Source organism: Aethalodelphis obliquidens, unplaced genomic scaffold, assembly GCF_003676395.1.
Source record: "Aethalodelphis obliquidens isolate GAN/ISIS:26980383/991018 unplaced genomic scaffold, ASM367639v1 scaffold25, whole genome shotgun sequence".
NCBI classification, from domain to species: Eukaryota; Metazoa; Chordata; class Mammalia; order Artiodactyla; family Delphinidae; genus Aethalodelphis; species Aethalodelphis obliquidens.
The window spans coordinates 13436934-13460490 of NW_020837969.1; the positions used below are offsets into that span (position 1 = coordinate 13436934).

A 23557-nucleotide genomic window follows, 5' to 3' on the forward strand; every position below is an offset into this window, starting at 1 on the left:
TGTGTGTGTGTGTGTGTGTGTGTGTGTGTGTGTGTGTGTGTGTGTGTGTGTTTGCATACACTCAGGATTCCTCAGGCTGCTCTGGTGCAGAACTTTTCCAGCTGGTATAACTCAAATACAGTGCATGGGTGTTCAGAGATGACTGGTCTCTTAAGCCCACGAGGTAGCTGGGTAGGGCCTGGGATGACTGTTCACCCCAGTGTCCTGATCAGATATTGTCACTTGCTATGTGTGCCACGAATGGAAAAAGGCTGGGAAACGTGCCTTAGACTCTCTGTGAAATCGGCTGCCCTCTGCACGCTAGAAAAGTGGAAAACAGGTTTAAAAGCCCCTTTAGCGGAAAGTGCCTCTTACTCCTCTGAGCCCTAACTGAAAATGTTTCCCCTGCTTGTGTTACAGCTCCGGCCACTTCCTGTTTAATACCATTAAATGTGCCTCCTGAAAAGATAGCTCAGGACCTTGCTGTTATCCTCAGTAGTACTCAGACATAAAAGCTAAAATGATATACTTTTCTTTGTTCATAATATTGGTGAAGATTAAAAATTTAACACCTAGTGTTATCAAGAGTGTAGGAAGATAGGCAACTTCATGTCCTGCTGGTAGGAGTAGAAATTATGGCCTTTCTGTTGCAGTTTTTATAATCTGAACAAAGGTCACAAAGTGTGCATTTTGTGATACACTCTTGTGATACAAAGTGTGCACTTTTTGATACATTCATTATTCATAAGAATTTATCTTAAGAAAATAACCATGATTACATGGAAAGATTTTTCCAAGAATGTTTCTTGTAATTTTATTTAAAATAGAGAAAAGCTCTAAATAATCAAAATGTCTAACAATAAGGGTTTGGTTTAAAAGGTTTTGGCTCATCTATACAATGGATTGCCATGTAACAATGAGGTTGCATCAGAATATTTAATAATATTGGAAGATAGTAACTATACATTTATAAATTAAAAAGGCTCTAAGCCAGTATTTATTGACATAAATTCCATCTTATAAAACAAAAAAAAATGTGTTTGCATAGAAAAAAGGTTATAAAGATATACCAAATGTTAATAGTAGTTAACTTTGAATGTTGTGCTTTGTGTATTTTCCCATTTTCTTGGAAGAGCATATGTTACTTTAGAGAAAGTAAAAATGGGCTCGGACTGAGAAAGTAAAATCTGCCAGTCTGTTTATCAGGCTGGGATAACAGACACTAAAACCAGCTACCCTTAACAGGAAACAAGACTTCTTCCAAATATATTCAGTGGCTGTAAAATGTCATAATGATTCTCCTCGCTTAGTGACTACTGCTTTCTTATCCACTGAGAAGCATTGCTCTCTAAATTCTATCAGAAACTTTGCTGTGTGAAATTATATCAGTGGGAATGACACATCCTCTTCTTGCCTGGAGGATTTCAGTCACTTTGACACAGAGAAGCAGTCTCATTTTAATCCAGAGGCAGAGCTGCAGATAAGGGGTTTCTGGACTCAGCATCCCACATTTATCCTAACTTTGTAGTTTCCAAGGCAGTGGGACCCTATATCCATCTGAAATTGACCCCTTTACAAGCCCCGCTTTGAGCCTGTCACAATGCTGCTTCATTTAAATTTCATCCACACCCCACCCTTCCCCAGAATCCAGTAGTAACCTTATCTTTTGCTTTGTTTGGGGAGATGTCCCATGGTTCCTCTTGCTGATGGCAGTGGGTCAGTAAACCTGAGGCTGTTGGACTACAGTGACCCTGGTGGTCTTCGACTGATCAGGCTGAGACACTATTATAGTCCGGAAAAAAAGTAAGGTTGCTTAAAATGGCTTTTATATATATTTTACAAGCACACACACATACCATCTCCCTAAATTGCACGTATCTGAAGAGTCAGCAGCAGTGTTAAGGAACAATAATTGTTAACGGTCATTAAACTCTCACTGAGGGCAGGTGCTGTTCCAGATATTGTAAAGGTGTTCTCTCATGTAGTCTTCATAGCAACCCTAGGAGGAAAAATGCTGTTATTCCGCTTTTTGCAGATGAGGACTCTTCAGTTTTGAAAAGCTTGAATAATCTTCCCAGGGTGACACAGTAAGTGTCGAAAGCAGCATTTGAACACAGGCCATCTGGTTCCAGAGCTCACATTCTTAGCTACTCTGACCCACTCCCTAAATAACCCAGCAGACCTTGTCAGTAGTGCTGTGGATGTGGGAAGCAGCTCCAGCTTAGCTAGAGGAAGTCACCATGGTTTCATTTCTTAAACACTTTAATCGAAGTCTCTTTAATGAAAACATTATCCCTAGTAGCCTAGTACAAAGTAGCCTGTGGCAACTCTGAAACATTATTTTTAAATTCCTGATTTTTTCTTAAACATTTGTGTGTTTATGGTATTCTGTTCCATAATAGATCCTTGCTAATTTTGATATAAAACGGTATTTTAAACCATTTACCATATGGTACACTTAGACTAGGGTTTGTCCAGCCTTTGACTCCCCTGAGACATTCCAACATGTGCACATCCAAGACAACTCTAAAGTAACACTTAAAAGGTGTGCCTGATGAGATGGCGAGACTAATTTTTTTGGTTTGGCTTCTAAGTAACTTTGAAATCAGTTCTAATAGCATCCCAAAGCTGTTCTGAACATTTGACAGTAGAAGGTGTTGATTTCTAAGGTGATTACTTTGAAGGACTGTGTAGCATTCAGGCGAGATTAACATTGTGGGAAGAGTTCATCAAAACAGTCTTCTTCCAAATCTGTTAATTCAGCAAAGTGTATAAAACTAAAGAGAGGTGAGGTGGCAGCTCAGAGGGACATTTGGCAGCTAGCTGTGTGTGACGTTTTCGTTATCCAGAGACAATAGGTGCTCTGGGTAGGATCTTGCCAGAATTGGAAAAGAGCTGAATTCTTGGTCCGCTGCTTCCTCCTAAAACTTGAGTTTACAGCGTCATTTTGGAAAAACCTACTAACAGTCTCTGCTTTTCTGATCAAGAGCGTGTTGACAAATAGTAGTCCTCCTGATTGTAGAGCCTCCCTTGGCACCAGCTAGGCCATGTCCGCCTCTGGAGGAGGAAGGCCAGGTGAGTGCCGGGTGCCCCCGAATACCCGCCAGGTGACTAAAAAGCCTGTGCCGTCAAGGATGGCCAGCATTTGGATGTATGTGTTGCATGGTTTCGTGGAGAATGAGAAAGTCTCTCATTTCCTACTTTGCCTCTTGGTATCAAGTGAAAGTGAATTCTACAGGTTCAGTAATCATCTCCAGACGCCTCCTGTGTGCAAAGCACCGTGTGAGGAGGGCCTGGTATTTGAAAAGATGAATCGCTTGCGGATCTTTGGATTCTTTCCCCGCCATCAAGGTGTTCCTTGTTCAGTGTAGGAGACCCCTGTGGGTGTAAATAGCTAAATATGAAGCAAGGTAGGCCAGAAGTAGAGTGTGAACAGCTGAAGAGGTGGGTAGGAGCAAATCTTTCATCCTGTAGCCGAGAGGAATCTACGAGGCCTGGGTGTTTGGGAGTGAACAGGATTTCAGCAGGTGAGGGGGGAGGCTGTGTGTGAGAGGGAGAAGAAGGGGAGCAAAGGCTGGGAGGCAGGAAAGAGCTGCGTTGCGTTTGTGGTGTTGCACATGGTCTGCTTTGGCCAGAAAATGGTATGTATCCAAGAGGGATATGGAAGGCAGTACGACTGGAAAGATGGTCTGGGCTTGGCCATGCTGATGTGCTTTGAAGGGCCTTAGACAAGATAAACACTAACCTATGTTGAATTTTAGGGCAGCCAGAAAATGGTTAAGAAGGTGAGCTTCAGAATCAAGCCCTAGGTTGTAATTTTGGCTGTTGTACTTAAAAGCAGTGAGACCTTGTATAGATTTCTTCATACACCTGCACTCTAATCTCTTCCTCTGTAATGTGGGGTTAATTACAGCACCTTGTGAGGATTAAATGAGATACTATAAATTGTCTAATCTGGTACCTGATGAAAGGACTCTGTTAGGTGGTGTTACTTTATAATTTTATGGATTTGTTTGAACATTTTACCTCTTTCTCAGACGGCGTGTATTTTCTTCAGTACCATTGATGACTTATTTGTCGCAGAGTGTGAATCACTAAGAATATCGAAAGAACAGATGTTTCAGAATGTTACGTGTGCCTGTTAAGTGTTACAGATGTTAACACTTATTAATGTAGCTCATTAATAAGTCAGTTTGGACGGCTATCACAAATATACCATAGAATGGGAGGCTCAAACAACAGTTATTTCTCCTAGTTCTGGAGGCTGGGGAGTCCAAGATCAAGGTGCTGGTAGGCAAATTGGGTTTCTGGTGAGGGCTCGCTTCCTGGTTTATAGACAGCAGTCTTCTTGCTCTGGCCTCATGCGGTGGAGAGAGCTCTCTGGCAGGGGGTCTCTTTTGTAAGGGCACATACCACCCTCGAGACCTAATGACCTTTCAAAGGTCCCACCTCCAAATACCATCACACTGGGCATTAGGCTTCACATATGAATTTTGCAGGGGACACAAACATTCTGTCCCTAGCACTCATTAATATTTACTGCCAAGCTAGGTTCGGTTGGAGAATCCAAGACTCAATCCCTATCTTCAAGAGGCTCATGATCTAGTTGGAGAGAAAAAAAAGGTAGCATATCTTTTTTTATAGACAAAACCACAATTTTGTCTTAGGCTCAGACGTGTGACCATTTTAAAAAGAAGGGCGAGGCCCTGAACACACTGGACACACCGTTTTCTTTGTTCACAACACTCTTTGTGGAAATGTGACTCTTTAAAATAACAGTATAAAATAGTAGATAAATGGGTACTATTATAGAGCAGAAGTAATTTAGGGTTTCAGCGAGGAGAAATATTAATGTGAATTAGGGGGATTGGGAATGACTTGAGGGAAGAAATAGCATCTGTAAGATCTAATTAGGTGGACAAGAAGGGAGATGGTTTTCAGAAGGAAAGAGCATGAGCGAAAGCCTGGAAAGTGACTACAGGCTGGGGAGAGCAGTGTGGAAACGGTCGGGGCTTCAGTCCAGGCTTATATGGGAGTCGGGTGAGGGGGCCAGTGCCAAGGTGCAGAGCGAGCGGGAGGCTTGAGTGGAGGCTTCCTCCTCTGGGGGCGTCCCTGGAGGGGGTGAGCGGGGGTCGAGGAGCTGAGAGTGGGCTTTGAGGAAGGTGTTTTGACAGGGGTGCTGGGTGGGAGATAGAAAGCTTGACATCAAGGAGACAGACCGTTTAGCTAATGCAGCTGACCCACGGGTGAGAACGCCTGAAATAGGGTGGTAACAAGAGGAAGAGGAGGAGAGGAACTTATTTAAAGATTCAAAGGACTTTGAGATTCATATTTATGGGAGGGCAGATATCGAAGATGATGAGATCGCAGTGTAAAGGACAGAAGGATGATTAGGCTGGTGTAAAGAAAGCTTCCTGTGCAGGCAAGAAGGTAAGTCTGTTTGAACTGGCTGAGATAGACAAGCAGTTTGGGAACAGTTTTAAGATGACTTATAATTCTACCATTTTAATACGGATGCCCTTCATTTTTATCTCTGTTTTGCGTTGTAGCCCTGGTTCACATACCCACATGTTTACGTATCTGCCATCATAAGCGTACATGCCATTTTGCATTTTAGAATCAGTGTGTCATTAAAATCTATTTTTATGTAGTCTTTCAAATATTATAGGCTGAGCGTTTTCCCCTTAGTCTGTTATATCCCCAGAGCTTTCTGAAAGCAGATACCGTATTGGTGTTGTTCATTTCAGTGTGTCTAGAAACTGATTTAAAAAGTGTTTGTTTAGTGAAAGCATATTGCCCACATAGATTATTCTCATGCTTTTCTTCGTAGAAGTTTCTGCAACAAGCATATGTTTGGAGTTGGGTGACATGTGTTGGAGTTGAGTGAAAAGTCAGTGCTTTCTGCTTAGAGAACCTAAGTCCAAGGTTAAATTAAAGACTTGGTTAAGGAGTGTTTGACTTTGATGATTCCAGGTTTGTGTATGCTTCTTTTTTTTTTTGTGCGAAACGCGGGCCTCTCACTGTTGTGGCTTCTCCCGTTGCAGAGCACAGGCTCTGGATGCACAGGCTCGGTGGCTATGGCTCACGGGCCCAGCCGCTCCATGGCGTGTATGCTTCTTATAAGCTGTTTCCTCATCTGTTCATAACTGGCAGGAAAAATCACGTGAAAAGCTACTTTTGTGTTTTACCATTAATGGAGGAATGAAGGCAGTTCCATGAGACAACTTTATTGATCATTAATGTCCTAGCAAGGCCTCCTTTTGGAGAACATCACCTGAGTGTGTATTCAGCCTGGAGATAACTTCTCTATGGATGGAGACTTCAGAGAGCTGTCTCTCAGTCAGACAGCATTTGGCCATGAGACGTATTGATGCACAGTTACTTAAACAAGTTAGGGATTTATTCTCCTCAATAACAAGATGTCCTGAGATGGACAGGCTGGGGCTGTTTTCATGGCTCAGTGATGTCACTGGACACCTGAACTCCTCCTGTCTTCTCCCGTTGCCACGTGGCTTTCCTCCTCATGGCTTCTGTGCTTTCATCCAGCTGCATCCTTGTTCCATGGAGGAAAATTGAGGAAGGACAAGGACAGAAGACTGAAAGGGCTTTTCCATGGAGTCTGCCCCTTTAAAAAACCTTCCTGGAATCCCCTCCCGGCAAGTTCTGCTCATATCTCACAGGCTAGAACTATATCAGATGGCTGTCCCTAACTGCTAGGGAGAAGGTTAGCGTTTTGAGCTGGGTGCATTGCTTTCCCCTATAAATGTGGTCCAGTTAGCGGGGAAAAAGGAGAGGGAAGGGTGTTGGCAACCAGCAGTCTGCCAGAGTCTCCAGGTGACCGCCGGCAGTGCCCCTGACAGCCTGTTCTCTGAGGTGGTGAGAACGGGCATCGACATTCTTACCACACAAGTGAAGAAACAAAAAGATGTAAAGTTGTGAGGTGTCCACGAATAGCTGTGACAGATGAATTCACGTCTGTCATCTGGGTTTTAGTTGAAAAGCAAAAGAACATATCTTGTGTTCTAAAAGCCAACCAAATGTAGCATTAAATCTTAGAATGCTGCAAAGTTTGTGTTCAGATAAAGAGTTAATGTTAAATAGCTTTATTATAGGCAGATTCTTAATCAGTCAACATAATTAAGGGCTAAGAAACACTCAGGATAGATAAGTTTGGTTAGGGCAATACTTAATAATAATTAAATAGCACTTAAGAACTTGGGGTCATAACTCACCTGACTTGAATATGCTCAAAATAGCCACAATTCTAGGGTTGTACTTGGCACTAAAAATGTAAGCTTTTCTTTTTCCTCACACAGAGGTGACCTCAGTCACGTGTACATCTACCTGGTGTTCTGCTCTAGTGGCTGTCAACTCTCTCTGTGCGTGGGAATGACCTGGGGAGCTTAGACACTGTTGACACCAGAGTCCCACTGCAGATGCTTTGAATCTGTTGGTCTGGAATGCTCTTCTAAGTGAGGAGTAATGCAGGAAATCACGAAGATGGTGACAGTGGGACTGGAGGGGAGAGGACAGCTTTGAGAAGTGTGTAGGACAGTACCATCCAGTGGAACTTTCCGCAGTGATGGACGTGTTCTCTTTGCACCGTCCACTGTGGTCCATGAGGTCCATGAGGTGGCCGAGCACTTGAAATGCGGCTGGTGCAACTGAGGAACTACAATTGTGGTTTAACTTAAGTAGCCCACGTGGCTCGTGGCCACTTCATTGGACAGTGCAGGCCTAGGAGGTAGGCTCTGGTTACTGGTAGGCCTAGGCTCTGGCTCTGGTAGGCTTAGGAGGTAGGCTCAATAGGCTCTGGTTACTGGGAGGGGGGAGGAGAGCAGGGGGGGGGGGGGGGGAGAGGGAGCAGCTGATCATAACCTCAAGGTTTCCCTCTTCATTGGGGGGCCAGGTGGGAGTGCATCCGTACAGGGAATGGAGTGGGGGAAGTACGTTCTGGTCTCAGAAATGAGTAGCATATGGCCCAGCACCCGGACCAACGACTTCATCCATGTTGGGTGGTTTAATGATACTTGGGCAGGATTCACAGTGTTATAGTTGATTAGTACAAATACAGTCTAAACGCATCTCTGAAAATAGTACTTTTTTCCTATTCAATCTTTTCTTGTTTTCTCTTTTTAAAACTCAGGTATCAAATTGTAGTGGAAATAATCCAAGCAACTACAATTAGCAGCTTCCCCCAGCTGAAGAGGCAGAAGGGTAAGAACCAGTTTGTTTTCTTCACTTAGACATACTAAAGGTTGTAGGTCTGTCTCCAGCCTTCTCTCTCCTGTCAGAGCTTTGACAAGTATGAGCATACATTTAAATATTTCAGATTTGTTTAAATAATGGTGTAACAACATAAGAGAAAGTAAGTGTAACTTCATCCTAATAAAAATCTTTGTTTGTAGTTCTGTGTTCCCTTATACACTTTATTCATCTGTAGTCATAATTTTTAGAATATTAGTCAGTACATATTGCTTCTCTTCTGTTTTTAAACTAAACATGGTTTCATAATTTTTTCTCATATTAAAATTTAATCTTAATATTCATTGATACTTCTATATTGGAACATAATCTTGATAGTGATTTGAATGACTTTCGTGAGTTGATATTTCATAATTTACTTAACCTTTTCCTTTATATTTTTATTAATTTTAAAAAAAATATTTATTTATTTATTTGGCTGCGTTGGGTCTTAGTGGCGGCATGCGGGATCTTTCATTGCAGCACGCGGGCTTCTCTCTACTTGTGGTGCGTGGGCTCCAGAGCACATGAGCTTAGTTGTCCCTCGGCACGTGGGATCTTAGTTCCCCAACCAGGGATTGAACCCGTGTCCCCTGCATTGGAAGGCAGATTCTTAACCACTGGACCTCCAGTAAAGTCCCTCCTTTAGTTAAACATTTGTATTGTGAACATCTTTCCTCCTCTACTCTTGTAGATTTAAAAATATACATAAATATGTTCTATAATTTTTTCCTTTTTATTTCTCTTCAAATAAAGAGTTGGTTATCCAGGCTTTGATACTGAGGAATAATCAAGGTCTGAAGTTGGCTCCCACCTCCCTACAGTTTGCCCAGTGCTTCATTTATGAAGTTGCAGGACATGTCACTCTGTGGAGGGCAGAGAAGGTCAGGATTCCTAGCTGACAGGCACCAACACTACTACCTTGTAGGCTTGACTTCCCACGGAAATCTCCAGGCCCCCTCAAGTTCCTGTCTGGGAGTGGAGGGTCCCGAAAGGACAAGAAGACGTGGACCAGAGACTCTAACCTGTGCCCAGGTTTCTAATCAGCACACAGAGGCAAAGGGTGCTTGGGGACTTTTACTTGTCTTTCTGAGTCTCTGACAGAAGGTAGGAGCCATATTTAAAAAAAAAAAAAAAAAAAAAGGGTATAGACTCTGAAGAGGCACTTACTCTTAACCTCAGCCCAGTGAGGAAGATTGCGCAAATGCATTCATTAAAAAATGTTTATTGAACGCTGACTAGGTGATTAGGATCCAGCAGTGGACACGGCGAAATCTCTGCATTCACTGAGTCCCTGAACTAGGCTGGGAGGCAGTCGGACAGTCAACAAGTAAAATGCACAGCATTTCAGACGGTGAGACGTGCCTTGGGGAAAAACAAGTTCTCCCTTCTTGTTGAACTGTGGCGAGGTGGGGGCCGGTGATAAGGAATGCTGGCTCAGCCAGAAGGGGAGGGTTTTGCACTTGGATAGGGTGACCTGGGGAGACCTCGCCCAGGTGGGGACCTGTGAGCAAAGCCCTAGTGGCCCGAGGGGGTCTGGAGAAGGACAGGTGCAAAAGTCTGAGGCAGAAGCATGCAGACTTGCTTGAGGGGTGGGTGGGGGGAGAGAAAGCCAGAGATCAGAGGTGGCAGGAGACCCTGTCCTGAAGGGCCTTACTTATGCTATAGGGGCTTCAGCTTGTACTCTGAATGAGGAAGTCTTTGGAGGCTTTTGAGCAAAGGAGATGTGATCTGATTAGTTCCTCCAAGAGTACAGTTCCTCCTCTCCTTTTCCTCATTGTTCCTGCAGAGAAGATAGTTTATTTTCAGACAGTTTGACAGACATTTTAAGGAGAACACTAGAGAGGGACTTCTTGTTGCCGCCACTGTCTGGCTTTTCTCAGTGCTTCCCCCTGTTGTGTGTTTAGTCAGAGACACCTTTCTTATCTTCGTTATTGTGTTAGTTTACTAAGGCTGTGTAACAGAGTGCCACAGAGTGAGTGGTTTAAATAACAGAAACATTTTCTCATAGTTCTGGAGTCTCAGAGTCTGAGATCCAGGTGTTGGCAGCGTTGGTTTCTTTTGAGGGCAGTGATGGAAGAATATGTTTCAGGTCTTGCTTCTTGGCTCTTAGATGAGAGTCAAGCAGTACATCTTTGGCAGGACATCTGCAAAGACCTGTTTCCAGGTAAGGTCACATTCACAGGTACCAGGGTTTAGGACTTAAGTGTATCTTTTGGGGGGACACAATTCAACCCGAAACATTATAACTGGTAAGTTCAAGATAGCATTGTAGGGACTTGCCTGGTGGGGCAGTGGTTAAGAATCCACCTGCCGATGCAGGGGACATGGGTTCGAGCCCTGGTCTGGGAAGATCCCACATGCCGCGGGGCAACTAAGCCCGTGCGCCACAACTACTGAGCCCGTGTGCCACAACCACTGAAGCCTGTGCACCTAGAGCCCATGCTCTGCAACAAGAGAAGCCACTGTAGTGAGAAGCCTGCACACAGCAACGAAGAGTAGTCCCTGCTTGCCGCAACTAGAGAAAGTCTGTGCGCAACAATGAAGACCCAACGCAGCCAAAAATAAATAAATAAATTTATTTTAAAAAAAAAGATAGCATTATATTTCCTCTTTCGTGAAAATGCTAGAAGCATTTATTTTCAGTAAGGTCTATAACCACATTAAGATTTGCTACATTACTTTTGGGTTAATTCTGTTACCAGTAGTTAGCTTTTCCTAAATTAGTCTCTTTTAAGTCTATAATAGGGTTTAGATTAAGAAGTAAAATCTCAGAAAAAAGTTGGGCAGCCAAAACCATATAGGCAATTTCAGCTACCGTGTGTCTTCATGTCCAGAACAAAGACAGGTTCCATGGAATCAGTATTCTAGCAAACTGTGTGGGTCTGTATAAGAATGAGGGGAAGTATAAGTGACCAAAAAAAGGTAAATTGGATTTCATCTAAAGTTAACAACTTGTGTCTTCTGCAAGAAAGTAAAAAGACAACCCTCAGAATAGGAGAAGGTATTTGCAAGTCATGTATATGATATAGCGCTTGTATCCAGAATACATAAAGAACTCATACAACTCAGTAATCAAAAGACAACCCAATTGGATAATGGGCAAAGGATTTGTATAGGCACTTCTCCAGAGAAGATCTACAAATGGCTAATGAACACTTGAAAACATGCCCTACGTCATTAGACGTTAGGAAAATGCAAATCAAACCTAATATGAGATACCACTTCACACCCACTAGAGTGGCTAAAATAAAAGACAGAGGGTGACACAGTGTCCAGGAATGACGTATAGCAATCAGGGTGTAGATAATGGTGGTGAAAAGGAAGGGATTGATAAGGAAGGTTATAAAGGAAAGACAGCCTAGTTGGCACCTAATTGGATGTGGGGAGGGATCAGATGGGGGGACATGATGGCGCTGGTACCGCCTGCTGCCTTTACAGATGAGGACATGGCTGTCCAGAGCTTACGTCTGAGGTCCCAACTCCTAGTCTGCTGCTGTTCCTGTGAGGTCCCGCTGCTTCAGGTTGGTGAGATGAGGTTTGGGTGCAGAAGAAGAAGTGCGGGAGCTGGAGTTTAGGAGGGCTTGGTTCTCTTGCCAGCTTCCCAGTGAAACCTGGGCACGTCCTTCACTTCTCTAGGCCTCAGTTTCCTCAGTCTTTGGGTTGCCTGCTCTTGGTGATCATTAAAGGGTTTCTCAGTGAAGACACTCAAAGAGTCAGGAGATGTGTAGGAGTCTGGGTCAGGGGTGAGAGAGCTCACCGGTCCTGGCGTTGTGGACCTGGGACGACAGGAGGGTGGAGAAGTGCCCATCCGGCGTTTCTAAGCTGGGATTCACGCTGTGGGGAGAGAGCAACCCTGAGGAGAAGTGCTTGGAAGTGACAACAAAGAGCTAATAGTTAATCGTCTCCTATTTATGTGTATCTTTACACAGCCCATTGTTAGGAGAGAATAATGTGTTAAGAGTCTGAAGTGACTTCCCTCATAAATAATACCATCTGCTGTCTCACTCTTGAAGTTCATGTGTAGGTGGTTTCAATCTTAAAGAATTAGGTTGTTATAATTTAAGTGCAGGTTTTTTTGTTTGTTTGTTTGTTTGTTTTTGAGGTACATGGGCCTCTCACTGCTGTGGCCTCTCCCACTGCGGAGCACAGGCTCCGGACACGCAGGCCCAGCAGCCACGGCTCACAGGCCCAGCCGCTCCACGGCATGTGGGATCCTCCCGGACCGGGGCACGAACCCACGTCCCCTGCATCAGCAGGCGGACTCTCAACCACTGCGCCACCAGGGAAGCCCGTTTATTTTTTTAATAAAATGGAAGGTCAAATTGAACATTCCCCATTGTCCTTTTTCTTTTAATAAAATGTCCAGTAACATATTATTATTGGAAACAGTTCTTATTTCTCTGTGACCTTTGATGTACAGCTGTCACATAAAAAGTTACTTTATCTCATTCTTTCTCAAATTAATCTGTAATTTATTTCCAGACAGATGTTTTTTGTGTGTGTTTTTTTCCTGCCCTGTAAAAGGCACTACAGAAACTTTGATTTTTTTACCATTAAAAGGCTCACCTCAAATAGAATCGTTTTGTTGTTTTTTGAGGATAGTGCGATCTAGTGAAAATATCATCGAGCGGAGAATCTGGGAAAAGCCTCAGTCTGTGTGTTAACCTCTCGTCACCAGCTGCACCTGTCTGCACTGTTTCCTTAAACCTGGAAAATTGGGCTGTGCTCAGAGTGACCGTGTAATGATGCTGCCGGGTTGTGTGTGAGGTTTTAAGCAGTTTCGTTTCCAGTGTTGTTTCTCCTTATTTCCATGTCCTCTTTGTGAGTGGGAAACTGAAGAAGTTTAAAAAAATGAATGACCAGGTGGAAGATACTAAGAATACTTAGGATTCAAACTAGAGATGGGAAGTTTATTTATGAAAATAGTATATATATGCTAAAGTATAATTTTGTTGCTACATATAAATATGTTTCAGACAGGTCTTTTTCAACTATAATTGTTGATGATTAAGAAATGGTATGCAATTGTGAAAATAGTTTGAGGATTCAGAGGAAAAAATGCTGTATAACAAGTGGGGAGAAATTACCTGATTGTGTTTCCTCTGAAACCTTAAGGAATTAACCAGCTGACTCTGCATTGACTTTTTTCAGGATGATAGAGTAGGATCGGGGGGACCGCTTTACTTTGTATACACAGGAAGGTTCAAATAAGGCTTCTGAGCGTCAACAGACTCCAGCAAATTCACACAAAACTCTGTACATGTTTCAGGTTCATAAGTAGATTAGTTTATCTTAAATGCAGAGCAAGTTCCTCTTTTTAACAATGTAGAAATTTCAGTTTGATTCTTTTCTTGATGGCTTTTTTCTTACGGTATTTTGATCTTTTTAAGAAATCAGGTATCGAATGACTTTAAAAGTCTTTACAGTGCCTCAGCTAGTTTAACTGCTGATACAATTCTAGGGAAAGTAAATAATCATAAAAATAAAAGTTTTGAGACCATCTAACTCAGATCCTTGTCCTATGGGCAAGAAAATTAGGTATGATTAGAGAAGGAGGTTCTTAGAGCAAATTCATAGATATTAAACAATTTGAAGCACTTGGTCTCAGAAGTTAAGTCTGCTCACAAAATTTTCTTGCCTCTGACCTTATTTTACCATTCATGCTGGCCAAACGTATTGGCGGAGGCCTGAATTTTACCCGCTAACCACGTCAACTTCTTGTTGGTGATGGGATTTGGGAAGTTTAGTAAGTCCAGCTAGCTAGTTTCAGTGAACATTTTTCCGTCTTCATCTTTGACTGTTCGGCAGCATCTTTGAGACATTGGTGACTACTGTCTTGCTGAGCTTTCAGCCTGCCCTGGCTAACACTCTGTCATTCTAGTTGTTTGTTTGTTTTTCTGCTTGCTTATTTGTCTCTATTCAGCTTTTAGATGTTGGAGTTCCTCAGGATTTGTTTCTACCTCTCATTATTTTATACCTGTGCTGTCCAATATAGTAACCATTAGCATATGTGGCTATTTAAATTAACTGAAAGTAAATAAAAATGTAAAATTTTGTTTCTCAGTCACATCAGTTATGTTTCAAGTGTTCAGTAACCATGTGTGGCTACCGTATTGGATAGCGTGGAACATATCCTTCATCACCACAGTTTCCTTGGGTGGCACTGCTCTATGTTCTTTGTCTGGTTAGTCTTTCCTTTATCTATATGCTGATGACTTTACAAATTTCTATCTACAGAACCTCTATTCTCTGCTTTTCTACTTACCTACTGTTTACTGCACATTTTTATTTGGATATCAAAAGACACCTCCAAATGAAAAGGTCCAGATCAGGTCCCACGTAACTGGCCATCTTCTGTAGTTTCTTGTCTCTGTGAATGGCATTGCCATCCGTCCGAGTAAGTCAGAAACCTAGGAGTCCTCCTTGTTCATTCCTTCTCCGTCATGCGCTATATCTAGTCCATTATCGTCCCACAGACTGACCTCTAAATATATCTCAACTCGGCTCTTTCTCTGCATCACCATTTTCCACCACCTGTCTCTCTCGAACTAAGGCAGTAGCTTCCTAACTGGTTTCCTTGTATCCACTCCTGCCCTTATTCAATTTATTTTTCATACTGAAGCCAGAGTGATTTTTTAAAAATACAGATCTTAATCATGCCACCCCCATGCTTACCTTTCATTGTCTTCCCATTGTTCTTAGAATAACAATGCTTCCAAGCGAAACCTGCAAGGCCCTGCTTGCTCTGGCCCCGCCTCCATCTTCAGCCTCATCTCCCGCCAGACCACCCCCTCCCTCTGAACTCCAGCCACACTCACTTTTCTCTTTCCTCAACTCACCCCAGTTCCTCCCGCCTCATATTTTTTGCACATTCTGTTTCTTCTTCTTGGAATGCTGCCCTACACTCAGTATCACTCTGCCTAGGTAACTCCTACTTATCCTTTATATTTTATCTCGAATTTCTCTGCTTTGTTCACAACACCTCCCCCCCGCCCCCCGCTGATCCTGGGTAGATGAAAGATCACCTGAGTTCATAGGACCCTTCACGTCCGTAGAGAAAGGACTCTGAAGGATATCTTCAGTCAGAGAAGGAATCGCCAGAAGTAGGTCTTCAGTCACTCAGCAAACATCTTGCGAGTGCCATTATGTATGAGGCACAGCTGTGCAATGCATGAACCGGTCCCCGACCTTCAGGAGGAGACAGGTGGATACACAAACAAAATCACAGTACAATTTGATAAATTCAGTGAGTGTTGCAGGTTCAGGATTGAGTAGTGGCACAGATGTGTGCAGTGTCAGCTCTGCCTGGGCCAGAGCTCAAGAAAGGCGTTTTCTTACGGGTAGCAGAGTTGAGTCCAAAAGATTGAGTGGCTCTCATCCCCTTTGGGCTTGTCGGGTGGCTGCGGCTGGATGCTGCCCCGTGTGCGTTTGTATGTGGGTTATGTCAGCTGAGACACTGTGCAGGTGCTTGGGATGTAATGGAGAGGTGAGCCTTGATGGGAAGACGGGGGCCGATCCTAAAGGGCCTTAGGAGCTGTCCTGAGAAGTTCGGGCTTAATCCTGGAGACCAGTCGTTCTCAAACTATAGTGTGTGTCAGAATCACCTGGAGGGCTTGTTAAGATGCAGGCTTCTGGGCCCCAAAGTCTGTGATTCTGTGGCTCTGAGTGGGCCCTGAAAGTTCGCATTCCTCACAGGTTCCCCAGAGATGCTGATGTTGCTTATCCAGTAACCACACCGTGAGGACCGCTGCAGTAGAGCCAGTGATCTGTTCGCGTTTGCATTTTAGTGCCCAACTCTAGCTTTTTATTTACAATTAGAACAGCCCAGGTAGTTGAGAAGTGGTCTAGTAAAATTAGCTGGCTGCTAGAGTCTCAATAATCGTGTTCCCCCAGAATCCTTTCGTTGAAATCCTAACATCCGAACTTGATGGTATTAGGAGGTGAGGCCTTTGGGAGGTGCTTAAGTCGTGACAGTGGAGCCCTCATGAATGGACTTGGTGACTTATAAAAGAGGCTGCAGAGAGATCCCCAGCCTCTCCCATCGTGTGAGGACACAGCAAGAAGGTGGCAGTCTGCCACCGACAAGAGGGCCTTCACCAGGACTCAACTGTGGTGGCACCCTAATCTTGGATTCCCAGTCTCCAGACTGTGAGAAATACATTTCTGTTGTTTATAGCCAGCCAGTCTGTGGCATTTGGTTATAGTTGCCCGAACTAAGATACTGGCCAAGTGTAGGAATTCTAGTAGTAATGGAACATGTGCTACATTTTCCCTGCAGTTGGATGTGAATGAGACCAGTATTTCAGCTCCCTTTAAAGCTTTCCCCCACCCCACTGCTGTTCTGGATCCTGAAATGTTATCAAGAATAGTTAAAGTGGGGCTTCCCTGGTGGCGCAGTGGTTGAGAGTCCACCTGCCGATGCAGGGGACGCGGGTTCGTGCCCTGGTCCGGGAAGATCCCACATGCCGCGGAGCGGCTGGGCCCATGAGCCGTGGCCGCTGAGCCTGCGTGTCTGGAGCCTGGGCTCCTCAGCGGGAGAGGCCACAACAGTGAGAGGCCCGCGTACCGCAAATAAACAAAAATGAATAGTTAAAGTGATAACTAATTAAGAACCTGCTGTACAGCACAGGGAACTCTACTCAATACTCTGTAATGGCCTATATGGGAAAAGAATCTAAAAAAAAAAAAAAAGGGTGGATATATGTATACATATGACTGATTCACTTTGCTATATACCTGAAACTAACACACAACGTTGTAAATCAACTATACTCCAATAAAAATTAAAAAGCAAAACAAAACACATAAGCTGTTTCCCTGGTAGGAAATAAAGTATCCTCTATGGACAAACAGACCCTGCAAATTAACAAGACTTCTGACTAATGATACTGAAACATTAAATGAATTGTTAAAGAAAAAAGAGAATAAAGTGATTCAAGAGTAGTATTTATTCAGCTGACTGCAAAGAGGGACATAATGTTGATTTGAGTCTGGTAGAAACTGCCGTATATAAATACTGCACTCTTGGGGGTGACGTGCTCATAGTGTAGATTGGGAGGTGTTGGCAACATTGTGTGTATCTCGTTTAGAGTGTAAGTAAAGAGTTTTGGAACTGAATGTGTCAAGCAGAAGTGTAGAAGAACTTCAGACTATATTGAGTATGTACATACACACAGTTACTTGTTGATAAGAACCATAATGATTTCCATTAGGAATTATTTTTTTAATAATATTTCTCATCTGATTTGGGATGTAAAGGTGTCCCTGCCTGAACGAAGGAGCTACTCTGTAGACTCTAGCGGACTTCTCAGAGTCCTTTCTAATGCTCTGTGATCTAACTTCCTAGCATTGCAGTAATTTGACACAGTTTCTAATTTATGAATGACCTAAACTTAGAAAGCACCCCAGGCCATTGCTGCAGAGCGCTTGCCAGGGTTTCCCTCTGCCCAGCCCTGATGCTCTGAGTGCAGCAGCGTCCAGAGCCTGCGGTTCCTTCCCCAACATCCAACACAGCCCCATCCCTTACCTGCCTTGAGGGACCGAGGGCTCAGGGCATTTCCATTACACTCTCTACAGAGAGTGTAGTTTTATATAGTTACATATAAAATTACACATATATAATTTTATATCCAACTCTGCTCCCACCTCTCTTCTCCCAGAAAACTTTAGTCATCTTCCATTCTAAGACCTGCATTTATACGAATAAAGTTCAGGTCCAGAGATGTTAAACAGGTACCTGGTTAGTCATGCTGATCTGGAACTTGAACCCACGTCTCCTGGACTTTAGTCCTGGACTCTTCCCACCGCACTGCTCACTCACACAGGCAGATGCTACGCGAGTCATGCTCCAAACTTAGAAATCGTACGCGTCAGAACTGCGTTCTAAGTGTCTGTCTTCTGTCTGTTCAAGTCACAGCTCTAATGTGGGAGAAGGGTTCTCCCGGCAATTTGATGTGTGGATTTAACTGATAGGACGCTATTATTTAAAAAATCTATTGCAAGCATGCTGGAGGGCCTTAAGCCAAAGGAAGTACTGGAAGTTTCAGCCCTTGAGATGTTTAAAGGAAGGAGATAAAAGGTGCGCTGTAGGCACCCTGACTCGGCCTTGCCTGGCCCGTGAGGCCCCTGTATTCTTCTCCACTATAACATGAGAGGCTCCACCATCAGCTCCTGCTATAGGATCTCTGCTTATTCCTCAAATATACTTTCTACTAAAGTGGACTGACACACTCCAGACTTTGAAATTTCAGGTGTTTGGTGTGGTAAGAGAATCCCACTTGTAAAACAGAGAACATTCCGGCCTCAAGTTGAAAAGGAAGGTAAATATTGTTTTAGTTCCTGGGCAGCTTTTGAGGTGATTTTCAGATAACTCTGAAGAAGTTTGTGACGATCAGTAACTACTGAGAATTGCCGTCAGCTTCACAGTAAGAAGGAAGCACCATTTCTCCTTTGGAAACTGGACTAGTCCCTGAGTGAATCCATACCTGTTTCTTGAACCCTCTTCTCAAGGGGGTTTATTGAAACTTGTATTTCAATGTCCAAGAAAGATTCAAAGACTTGTTAGCCTGTCGGTGACGTTTTCTAGCGAGGAACCCCCTAATCCCTTCCCTTGATTGCATGGGGGGGTGTGAGGAGACCTGTGCATCGTGGGGGACAGAACCCAATGCTGGGGAGTCGGGGTAGTGTAGCCTTGCCTTCTGCACTCTCACAGGAGCTGTGCCTCTGTATTAATACTTCTCAGTGGGGTGGGAGGACAGGGCCATTTGACAAGGTCTGGAGACATTTTTGGCTGTCACACAGGGGGAAAGGGATGCTACTGGCATCTAGTGGTAGAGGCCAGGGATGCTGCTAAACATCCCATGATACACAGGACAGCCCCACAGCAAAGATTTATCCACCCAGAATGTCGCCGGTGCCCAGGCTGAGAGATCCTGCCGTGTGTCATCCGTGGAATTCCTCAGTCAACCTGCCGAGGCTGTTGCAGTTAGGCTGTGCCTTGGAATTTGATAGCACACTATGAGAAAAGAAATAATCTATTGTTGACACTTTTGAGTACTTGAAAAATACAGCGGTGCCATTTGAACCCAGTTATACTTGTGCTACTTCTGGAGCCCTTGGTTTGCACTGTAGGTTACTTTACCCTCCTTTGCCACATTGGAAATAGTATCTAACAGTTGTCCCCTGGTGTTTTTGTTTTACTGCAAGTCACTTTACTCACTTAAGGAGGAACTATGTCATGGGCAGAAGGCTTACAGCAAAAAGCAGTTCTGTGATGTTGTTCATAGGTCCACTGAAATATCCTTAAGGGTTCGCCTAAGGTCTAGTCCAAATGTCTTTTTCCGCAAATGACCCCCTTTCCTTTTGCTCTGACCTCAGTAGAATCTAGACTCTATAGGAAGGAAAACAGTAGACATTTATAATTAATTGTCGTAGAAGATTATATCACTCGTGTGTTCTTCTCGGCACCCGTGCAAAGAGCCACTGCCACCCAGTGTGTCACCTGCCACTGTTTGTGGTCTCGGCCTTCTTTTTTAAGCTGGATTAAACATTGTGTGGTTAGCCGGTTTTTAACAGTGTGCAGCATTACCTAGGTCTCTGCAGAGAGACAGCTGCAGGAGTGTCGCTTGAGCTGGGCAGCGCATCTTCCACCCTCTTGCCTGCGCTTCTCTTGGCGTGAAGATTTCTTGGATGGACGGGTTCTCAGGTCACCAAGAAGCGTATTCTACTGCATCGCTGGATTTACTGGGATTTTTGCACGGCAGTCGCGTGCGCTGCTGGAGTGCCCTGTTAGTCATTTAGCCCTGAACATGGCATTGGTTTTCTGAGGCAAAAATAAACAGAATTGTCTAAGCAGCAAGTTGCCGTAGCGTTTGTTAGCAACAAGCTTTGTCATCAGACAATGGCTTTGTCTTGCCCTTAACAAACAGAATGCATTCACGTGAGCAGGGGACATTCAGGCAGGACTCCAGAATGTTTTCTCAGCTCTGCAGCTGGGTTTTAGGGGAAGGTTTATTCTCTTTCTTCCTTCCCTTTGGAATTTGCCTCAGTTTTTGTCCTTTTAGAAAGACTTTTTTAAGCCTTCTCAGGAGAAGAATTTGGTTGTTGTTAAATGTGTGTCAGTTTCTTTCTCTATATCTTTCTTTTTATTAGTCTATTTTAACCCAAAATTAAAATTGCAGTCTAGGTTTATTCTATAAAAGACAAGTTTTTGTCCCCCCAATTTTAAAGTAGCTTAAATGTTATGTACAGAATTTAGAGTTTAAGGATGTATGTTTCGAATGTTTAAAGTAAATGTAACCAAAGCAAAATAGTTTAAGGATATGTGCTTTAAATCTATTTAAAATAACTGTAATCAACATGCAGAATAGTGGATTATAACTGTAGGAGTTTAAGCTCCTTAGAATCTAAGTATAATGGAACTAACATGAGCTTTGGAGGTAGAAAAATAAATGAAAACTTTTCTGAAAAATTCACTAGTCCCAGCATGTATTTCTTTAGGTATACACGCGAATAGTTTTAGTTTGCAATAGGCTAATTTGGGGACAGACTGCATTTACTTTTGTCTTCCCACTAAGGGGGCTCTGAAATACGCTTTTTTCCTCTCCAGATGAGTGCTGAGATAAGTTCTTTGGTCAGGGCCTCTCTGTCAGCCAAGAATAGGATATGCTGAGAAACCATCACTGAAGTCAAATGAAAATGTCTCCTCAGCACATGTATGGAAAACATCCTGTAATACCTGACAGACCCTCTTGAGCAAGGCTGACGTTGACTTGAAGTCTGCCTGTGACCGTTGGTGATAAATGTCAGAAAAAGCTGCTCTGAAAGACACAGTGTTTTGTGGTCCTTGCCTGAGTTTTTCCAGTTGATTGTTCAGCCTGCCTAGGTGCTATTGTAAGCATCTGCACGATTGACTCTGTGACACGAGGGCAGTGACGACCACCCTAGAGAATTGGAGGTCTCCCTAGGTGTGTAAAACTCCACTTAGACTCCGTGTCCAGGGGCATCGAGAAACACAACACCAACCCTCTTTTATTGTCGCCGCTTCCAGTCTAAGTCATGTGTGTTCTGACTCACCTCCAGAGCTGTGCTCTGACCTGCCCGGGAAGGTTTATACCCATCCAGAGGTCGCCTCGGCCCTGGACACCACTGGAAACAATCCCGCCGTGTTTCTGAAGTGAGCTTGCTCTTCCGCTTTCCACAGTGGCTTTCACACTTTGCCCACTTTCCTCAGGCCTCTGTCCCCTCCCCCTTTTTATGCACCTCCCTGAGCAGATAACCTCCCTCCCCACTTCCAGAAACCAGAACCCAGGAAGGGAACTGCTCCAGCTCCCCATTTGCTTGTGTCTGCATCCATCGCTGTGCCTTGCCTGTTACCACAGTGGAGGAGGTGGCCTTTCCCAAAGCCACCCTCCTCAGGTGTCTACTGGGTACCCATCTGTCACCTTTTTTTCTTTTAACTGGTTCCTGCTCATCAGCATTAAAACCAGCTCATTTCTTGCCCATTTAAAAAAAAAGAAAGAAAAGAAAAATGCCTTCCCTCAACCCAGCCCTTCCCTGCCTTCAGGTGTGTATGCAAAGCCAGTCAGTTGTCCACAAGGAAATGCTCAGCGCTCATCGTTTTTAAAAATTAATTTCGTGTGAGTCTTTTGCTTTTTATAAGTTATATAATGTCAGCTTAAGAAAACAAACCATTGTATATGTTTTTGAGGTGATTTTCTATTTTTTAAAGAAATTTATTTATTTGTTTTTGGCTGTGTTGGGTCTTCGCTGCTGCGCGTGGGCTTTCTCTAGTTGCGGCGAGCGGGGGCTACTCTTTGTTGCGGTGCGCAGGCTTCTCATTGTGATGGCTTCTCTTGTTGTGGAGCACGGGCTCTAGGCATGTGGGCTTCAGTAGTTGTGGCACACGAGCTTCAGTAGTTGTGGCTTGCGGGCTCTAGGGCACAGGCTCAGTAGTTGTGGCGCACGGGCTTAGTTGCTCCGCGGCATGTGGGATCTTCCCGGACCAGGGCTCGAACCCGTGTCCCCTGCTTTGGCAGGTGGATTCTTAACCATGGTGCTACCAGGGAAGCCCATTGTAAATGTTTTTAAATTAAATTTTTAAAAAGTCTCGCTAAGACCGTGTAGCTCGTGGTGGCAGAGCCCGAATTCTAGTCTGATTCCAGACTCTACTGACAACTGTCTACTGCATTTGATATGGAGGTCCACTAGTGATCTTGGCCACAGCGGATTTGATGGAGGGGAGGGCTAGACACTGTAACAGAGTAAGCTGAAGAATGGGAGGTGAGGAGACTCACCCTGGTTCTCTCCTTCACAGCCAGAGTTCTAGAAAGAGCACAATACCTGATCCACAGCAAGCACTCAGCAAAACGTTAGCTATGTTGTGTTGATCTCTCGGTAACATTTGACACAGATCATACATCCACTCAACACATTTTATGAGTCCCTCGTGTGTTGCCAGGCACTCTCGTAGGTGCTGATGGTACAGCAGTGTGTGAACAGACAAAACGCTACCTTTATGAGGACATACAGGATAACTAAGTCGAATATGCAGTATGGCAGTCGTGCTGTAGAGCAGGGGTCCCCCAACCCCCTGTCAGGAGCCGGGCTGCCCAGCAAGAGGTGAGCACCGAGCCAGTGGGGAAGCTTCATCAGCTGCCCCCCATCGCTCGCATCACGCCTGAACCATCACCCCCCCACACCCCCTGTCCACGGAAGAGCTGTCTTCCACGAAACCCGCCCCTGGAGCCAAAAAGGTTGGGGACTGCTGCGCTAGAGAAGGAAAGACGGGAGAAGACTGGTGTTTTAGGGTGGAGGTTGCAGGTAGAAAGAGAGTGGCCAGGGAGGTCTTCCCTGAACCCTGAACTAGGGACCTGAAGGGGGCGGGGAACTGAGCCAGGCAGATTCCTGGGGGATGAAGGGGCCAGGCTGAGAGGATGGATAGTAAAGCCCGGAGCAGGGAGCTACCCAGTGTGTCCAAGAAACTGGTCAACGTAGACCACGTAGTGTGTGACTCCATTCATACGAAGTGTCCAGGATGGGTAGTCCAGAGACAGCCCTATAACGTAGTGATTCACTATTTTTATAGATTATACCCCATATAAAGTTGTTATAAAATATTGGCTATATTTCTTGTGCTGTATGCTATATCCTTGTAACTTATTTATTTTATACCTGGTAGTTTGTACCTCTTAATCCCCTTCACCTGTGTTGGCCCTCCCCATATACTCCTTCCCTCTGGTAGCCACTGGTTTATTATCTGTATCTGTGAGTCTGTTTCTGTTTTGTTACATTCATTCGTTTGTTTTAGTTTTTTTAGATTCCACATATAAGT

General features: G+C 44.1%; 1 protein-coding gene across 15 annotated transcripts in view; it reads left to right on the forward strand.

Annotated features, from left to right (window-relative positions):
• Positions 1 to 23557, forward strand: part of SNX25 (sorting nexin 25) — a 108648-nt gene that overhangs the window by 51243 nt on the left and 33848 nt on the right. For all 15 annotated transcript variants that reach the window (XR_003436234.1, XR_003436232.1, XR_003436233.1 and 12 more), the window contains one exon: positions 8126 to 8196. Coding sequence is in view for 11 of the 15 variants with exons in the window: in XM_027122636.1 (XP_026978437.1) it covers positions 8126 to 8196 (71 nt within the window). In the remaining 4 variants the exon portion in view is untranslated. The remainder of the gene's footprint in view (positions 1 to 8125; positions 8197 to 23557) is intronic.